Source organism: Limulus polyphemus, unplaced genomic scaffold (assembly GCF_000517525.1).
Source record: "Limulus polyphemus unplaced genomic scaffold, Limulus_polyphemus-2.1.2 Scaffold8028, whole genome shotgun sequence".
In the NCBI taxonomy this organism is placed as follows: Eukaryota; Metazoa; Arthropoda; class Merostomata; order Xiphosura; family Limulidae; genus Limulus; species Limulus polyphemus.
In genome coordinates, this window is record NW_013673638.1 from 1,908 (window position 1) to 9,815 (window position 7,908).

The window sequence follows — 7,908 nt, forward strand, 5'->3', positions numbered from 1 at the left end:
TAAAGGTATGTTCCAAATAATATGGTTGCGATCCTAAAGTTAATGTTGTTACTATCAAGTGTCACTTTCTTATTTGGTGTGTATTGAAAAAGTCATGATATCTAATCAAAAACACATAAGGTGTGAACAAAATATGCAGTCAAAAAAAGATTGAGCATGCAAATTAAAGGAATGAAGTTAAAAGTGCCCGCCAGATGGGTAACTACACTTATAGCTTTGATAAGAATTTTACAGCACATATTCATTCATTAATTTAGATGAACAAAAAACGCGGTCTAGCTAAATGAATGAATATTTGCTGAAAAATTCTTATCAGTTTTATAAGTTTAACTACCAGTCAATCCTTTTTTGGCCGCACCTTTTTTTCACACCTAAAGTGTTTTTGATTAGATTTTTCTTGCTGTAGCGATAAGGAAGCGGTACTTCATTGGAGAGGTAACACACACAGCTATGATGCAGTGAAACTGTTTGGTACAGTAATTATAATATCCTGTGTAATATATTGAAATTTGTGGTTTAGCCAGCCATATGAACTGTAATAAGCCAGCTAGGCAGCTACCAGAAACAATTTGTCCTGGCTCTAAGGTCTACTTACTATGCTTATTACTGTTCCTACCCAGGTGGCCCAATGGTAAGTTGAGACAGGGCCAGATTTAGACCCGTGGAGGCCCTGAGGCATCTCCGACTGTGGAGGCCCTTAACCCTGTTCAAACTCATAATGTTTTGGAAAAAAAGTGATATATGCATATTATATATACTTACAATACGAAAATAAAATAAACAGACTTAATGTAAGATTTTTGTGCTTTTGAACTTGCAAATTCATTCAATATATCTTAAAAATCAAGGCCACGAAGTATATCACTTTCAATACACATTAAAGAAAGACAATCCAGTCGTTTTTGAGTCATTGTTGTGCACAAATCATTTTTGATATACTTCAGCTTTAAAAAAGATCTTTCACTTGAACATCATGAGTGACAAATAAATCCCAAGAAGAATTTCAACATTTAGAAAGGATGACTTGAGATTTTTCCTATGAATAAGGAGATACGTGAAATGAGCATTATTGACATCACCATGATCATTCCTTTCCTCTAAAAATAATTACACAACCTTTCTAAATTGAACAAGTTCATTAATGAAACACTCTTCCAAATCAGCAGAATAAAGTTTAAGTAATCCATCTGACATATCCTGAATTTTATCATCAGTTAGAGAAATTAGAGCATCAAAGAAACCAAAATTTTTAGCCACATGAGAATAAGCTCTAATTCTCTTTCTAAATTCTTGCATAAGACGATCGATTATAGATATGAAACTGAAAGTTCTGAAGTGGTCTCTTGGACTGTGTTGTACTTCTTTACCTTTTGCCATAATCTAACGGATCTAATCTGACATTACTACGATGAACGCACCCGAGCTGTACATTGTATTCTGATGTGCCTCTTTTTCCAATTCCTGATTGTTCAAAATCAACAAAACGACCTCACAACGCTTGCACAAATTCCACTAATGATTTCAGCAGTGCGATAGCTGTGTTGAGATCTACCTTGGGGTTTTGTAGTTGCTTGCTAATCACATCAAATCTTTCAAGAATGGTGTGCCACAGGTCACTGAAAATCTCTGTTTGCAATTTATACAATATATTCACCAAACCTGATGGTGTGTTTCTATCTTATCCTTTCTCATCCTCATTAGTAGATATATCTTCAAGTACATCCATAATTTCAGCATAGCCAGATTGCAATACATTAGTGGCATTTGCATGGTGATAACTATTGACCAGTGTGACCACGACTATCCATAAGGTTAAAAATATTTCAACAGGACCACCAGCTTCCAAATATCTAACACAATAAGTGATATGACCAGTATTGCTATTATCTATAATAGAATCGATAGATACAGAAAAAAATATTTTGATGATTTTAGCCTCGAAACAATAGTGCTCAGAATTAAATTACCAATTATTTCAATTAGCTCCTCAAAAGTGGTTGATGACAGATAATTTGTATATCAACTTCCTTTGTTCGCAGGTTTCTGTATATGTTCTTCCAGCAAAGTGTCATAATCTGATATAAATTCCATCATACCCAAGAAATTTCCATTCTTGGTTGATCATACTTTTTCATCGTCACCACGGAAAGGAAGCCCACGTTCTCCAAGGAACCTGCTTACACTTACTACTCTCTGAAGTATTATTCTCCAACAATTTTCTAATTCATTAGCTTGTTTTACCAGATGCTTATTAATTCTACCATTGTCTGTCATAAGTTTTGCAAATTTTATGATTTCATCACAATGAACTTTTGATTGTACATGACCATCTAGAGAACGGCCGGCATTTTTCCAGTCATGGAGACCTTGAGTCACCAGTGGACCTTGGCCTAGATTCAATAGTTTACAATGAAAACAATAAACCTCACCAGTACTGTGTGAATAACATAACCAACTTCAATCATTTTTTTTTTCATAATTTGGATGAGTACGATCAAACATCTGTAGAGTGCAAGAACGAGTACTTTTGCATGATTTGGTGAAGTCACTACCCTTGTTTTGTAACACGTTTGGACCTATCCTTACCCAATAATTGATCACTTCAGAAGTGAGATGGAAAGGGCATAGACAAATGTCCAGTTCAAGTCTTGGAACTTTTTGTGCTGTACTTCAACTGACTCCGATTCTACTTCTTCTGAATCAGAGTCCATCTGAGACTGAGTAACAACTGAACCTTCAGTATTAACTTCATTATTAGATGATGGTGGCTGTGACTGGGTAAAGTATTCACCAATTGTTCTACATTTTTTGACAACTTCCTGATACTTTTTCTTTTTTCCATGTACTAATCTCCTCTTTTGATCACCATTAAAATGTTATCGTGACATTTGTGTCGATCACTCATTTCTGTAACGTATATAATAATACAAAAATATAATATAATACAAAAATCAATAATATAATAAAATAGAAAATACATAGAATATTCAGTATATCTTATATGTTTACGTGTGTAGTGTGTATGTATGTTTGTGTGTCGCTGTGCATGTTTGTATGTGTGGGTGCACCTTGCATATATATCATATATGTGTTTGTGTTGTGTAGCTGTATGTCTTATATATATATATATATATATGTTTGTGTTGTGTAGCTGTATGTCTTTTATATATATATATATATGTATATTCATGTAAATGCTTATATATGAATATTGTGTAGCGTACACAGTTTGTATTGGTGGATGATCTATGGACCTATGTACATGCATGGATGAGTTTGGTTATTTAGGGATGATTTGCCGCCTGCGAGCTTGTTCGTTACATTCTGGGAGCTCCCGGAGCAATGTTGACAACAAGGCCAGCTGAGACCATCTAGTGGTTTGCCTTAAGCTGACGCCTGTATGCACTGTTATGTTTACAATAATTACATTTGTTTCTATATTTAATAATCTGTAATAATCTATATTCTATTTCAGGCCACGCAGGTGGAATACACCTATAATAGAACAGTTATAACTATAGAAATGAAAATCAGTTTAACCTAGTTGTTCACATTTCATAATATTAATATTTAAAAAAAAAACTTTGTGGAGGTCCTAAACTGTGAGGACCCTGAGGCAGGGTGCCTCATGGTAAATCCGGCACTGGTCTGAGGGCTTATAACACTAAAAACATTGGGTTTAGAATCAAGCTGTGGACCAAGTACAAATAGCCTATTGTCTTGGTTTGCGCTTAATAACAAACAAACAAATAATTTATTGTTCACATACATTCGCATATTAATTAATTAATTTCACTTAATATATTGCTCTGAGACAGTCTTATGTTAAAATGCATTATATCGTCACCATAACGCGTAAAAGAAAAACAAATGATTAAATTATAATCTTTTATTAAAGGAATAATTAAAAAGAACACTTGAATTTTATATTCATTTCAGACAAAATATGTAAACTTAATGATAAACCACGTTGTTTGTTTCTTTTGCTTGTTACATAAATAAAGAGTTCAAACGTTTTTGAAGGTCTGCCTAAAGTACTTCAGGGCAGCTCAAACTGTATAAATCCTACAAAAAAGGAAACTCTTTTCAATATATAAAGGTCTTTGTAATAAAAAAATTATGTTCGAATGCTAAGGGTTCATCATGTTTTATAAGAACGATTTTCTGGGGCCTGTACCGTCAGACATGGAATGGCTATTCGAGAAATCGAGAATTTTCCCGAGCGACTCTTTATGAGAATATTCAAAGAGAGAAATATGCGAAAGAAAGAGCAGAAAGAAATTGGAATTACTAACATGATTCCGTTAAAGTCCTATCTAGTCAGATTCTGAAGCCATTGTAAACTTACGGCCGAAAAACTAACATATACATATAAATAATCTCGTAAAGATAAAAAAAACTCATAATAATGCTATAAACATCACCAATAGCAATGTCAAAGATAATTATAGACATGTCTTGAAAATAGTGAATGATGAGAGGAGCGCGTCATGTGGATTTTAACATTAAAAAAAATCTATATATACATATCTCAGAAAATCAATAAAATGCCAATGGCTATGGTATATCAGGCCCGTACGCAAAATGTTAGAAAAGGGGGGTTCTAATTTGTGAGATACAAAACCAACACCTATTGTGCGAAGCACAATCAGCATGCAAAACATGCCCCCTAGAAAATGTGTAAAAAGTAGGTGCTATGAGATTAAATCTGGAAGTTATTTTTACATGACTGTTCACATAAAATCCACAAACATCCAATGAAAAGTCAACAAATCATCATTCTGCTGTAACACTGCATGGGGAACTAAACTTAAATGAACATAAATATGTATGTTTTAGTACAGTAAAGTATTGTATTATATACACGCAGAGTAGTTTTAATTGTTAAATTATATTACTAATTTAAAAAACTGTACAGCAATAATATATTAGCTATTAGCAATCATACACTGAAATAACATGTTAGCATGGTCCATTCTTCTAGGATACTTTTCCATAAATAACTCACATACAGTTTCAGTGTTGATAGTAGTGATAATGATTATGTATTATAGCTAGAGCACTCAGTCTTTCTTACGTTTTTGTACACGTCACGTAATTATTCATCCAGCGGAGAGCAGATGCCGAACGTTCAGATGAACATGAACTTAGTGGTAGTGCGACAAAGAGTTCCAGTAACATAAAGATATTTGGTACACTGAAACACGCTTTTAATTAAGCAGTCAGCCAGTATCTGGGGCCTGTCCTAGAGAGGTATAGAAAGCCATCTTGTCTTCCATCGATGAAGTTCTTCATCAAAAATATCAGGATTTGGCAAATCTTCCCTGTAAAAACTTTATAGCCTGTCTGATATCAGAAACAGAAAACTCTTGTGTGAGTTTTGATGGCATAAATTTCTAAATTGATGCTAATTGCTTTACATGTCCATCAAATCTGGAGGAAAATTACTGATGATGTGGTCAAGAAAAGGAATGATTACTGTTTTTTTTTTAAAGTAATCTTCCATGTTGAGCTTGTCGTTGACTAACTCGTGGCATGCTAACATTAATATTGGATTTGTTTGCTTCGTTTGTTTGTAGTTAAGTACAAGGCTCATAATGAACTATCCCTGCTCTGTTCACCACAGGTATCGAAACCCGGTTTCTGTCGCGGTAAGTCTGCAGACATACCGCTGTGCTACAGGAGTCGACTTGTTTGCAATATTACTGGTGTGCTTCAAGGTACGATGTGAATAATCACCTTAGTGAAGTCAGTTCTTTACAGCATTATTCTATTAGGGAAACACCAGAACCAAAAACACAGTTTGGCCGAACCCCCCTTTTGCGTACGTGCGTGTATATATTTCTAATTGGTTGAACAATCATATAAGAGTAGAAAAAAAATTAAAAGAAGCAACTGAAAGCGCTGGGGCGTCAGTTGACTCAGAGCAGTGTAGGTTGATAATTTATTTAAATATTTCCTTTTAAAATTAAGGACTTAAATCTTAAATTATATAAAAGTTAAATAAAAACTAAGTTTTGATGGTAAATTTATTGACATACTTTGATAATAAAGTTGTTTATTGATAATAAAGTCATCCTCCTCTACAAGTATCAAACCTAAAGTTACAACATGAGAATTACAACCTCGCCCCTATCGTTTGACAAACTGAAACATTGTTGTTATTCTTGTTTGTTATCAAGCACAAAACTACACAATTGGTTATCTGTGCTGTGCCCACCAGGAGTATTGTTTGTTTGAAGTTAAGCACAAAGCAACACAATGGGCTATCTGTGCTCTGCCCACCACGGGTATCGAAACTCGATTTCTAGCAGTATAAGTGCGCAGACATACCGCTGTGCTACTGGGCGACCAAACTGAAAGAACTCATGTCAGTTTGCAGTTAAATGTAATAGTCAGTGTGTAACAGGCAGTAGCTGCGAAACGTCAAAGTTAGAAACAAATGTTTTTCGAAAAAATATAAAAGTAAGTAAAATCTTTATTCTGTTACATATTGTCAGTGTATAGTAAATACCTGAAAATTAAACAAATTGTTTGTTTGTTTGTTTTTTGAACTTACGCACAAAGCTACACGATGTGCTATCTGTGCTCTGCCCACCACGGGTATCGAAACCCGGTTTCTAGCGTTGTAAGTCCGCAGACATACCGCTGTGCCACTGGGGGGCGAAAATTAAACGAAACCCACAGTTTTTCTTAGTATGCAAAGGAAAGTATTTCTCACATTGAACACAGAAGTGATAACATGGAGAACTGCGATATAACTTTTCTCTAGCTAATTCAAATCGTGTTAGATGCAGTATATGTTGCGTAAATGTCTTAACTATTTCTTTTAAACTTATCCACATAAAATATATATTCCTAGTCACTTGCAATTTGCTATAACTTACTTATAATCAGATAAAATTAAAATTTTTATGTAGCAATTATTTAGAAATATCAAATGGGATAAAACGAAAGAAAAAATACTTACTTTAAAAATAGGAAAGCAAAAAGCCAAAAAGCACTCCTTGAGGTTGAAAAGTTTTATAGATTATTGTTATTTGAAGTTAAGTTCAAAGCTACACAATGGCTATCTGTGCTTTGCTCACCACGGGTATCGAAATCCTGTTTGTAAGTCCGCAGACATACCGTTGTGTCACGTGGGGGGGGGGGGTAATTTTGGTAACTCCGGCGAACTGCACACATAAGCCAAGTGCAAGATCACCATGGAATAGGCCCTGATAAGGTGAACGGATTTCGCATAGTACAATTTTGCTATTTGAGTCAATAGAATGCCACGAAACCCTCAGTTTTGTCTCTGGGCCTTAAACTGCTAATAGTTTTTAAAGTAACAAGGTAGACATGGACAGTGGCGTTTCTGCAGTTTGTGACGTTAGCGGTACTAAGAAGGGAGACGATCAAACTTCGGAAAATGTTTCTGAAACGGTAAATGCTGCTGGACGTTACAAAAATGGACCAGTTCTCAAATATAAGCCAATAGTAGGTTATGGAGTTGTACAATAACAGCTTTTGGCTTCTCTGGATTCACAGTCAGGTGAAGGTAAACAATTGTTTCACTTGTTGAAAAGAAGAAAGGCACAACAATAATGTGAAGAAATGCTGTATGAGACAGCACTGACAGTGCAACAAATAGCGGAATGTACAAATGGATTTACTGCTTGGCTTGAAACATCCTCACTGGGCAATATTCACGTGTTATGCTATGTACATATTTTAAACCCGATGTTAGGGGACACCATGTCCATTACATACTGAAGAATGACGTTGGGTAACCTAAATGATAGTGCAAACTTGTTTCGGGGGACTTATACAACAATGCTAGTCTGAATTCAACAAACGGGCTCTAGGCGAGGAATGGAGAGGCTTCAATGACCGTCTCGAGATGGTGAGCAAAAGATTATGCTTTAC

The 7,908-nt window shown here is 35.0% G+C and overlaps 1 protein-coding gene across 1 annotated transcript in view; it reads right to left on the bottom strand.

Annotated features, from left to right (window-relative positions):
* Positions 1-2,597: 2,597 nt before the first annotated feature.
* The window catches only part of LOC111083056, a gene marked incomplete at its 5' end in the record, with an annotated part of 10,832 nt that continues 5,521 nt past the window's right edge, over positions 2,598-7,908 (bottom strand). The window contains one exon of the mRNA XM_022379278.1: positions 2,598-2,774. Coding sequence (XP_022234986.1) covers positions 2,598-2,774 — 177 coding nt within the window. The remainder of the gene's footprint in view (positions 2,775-7,908) is intronic.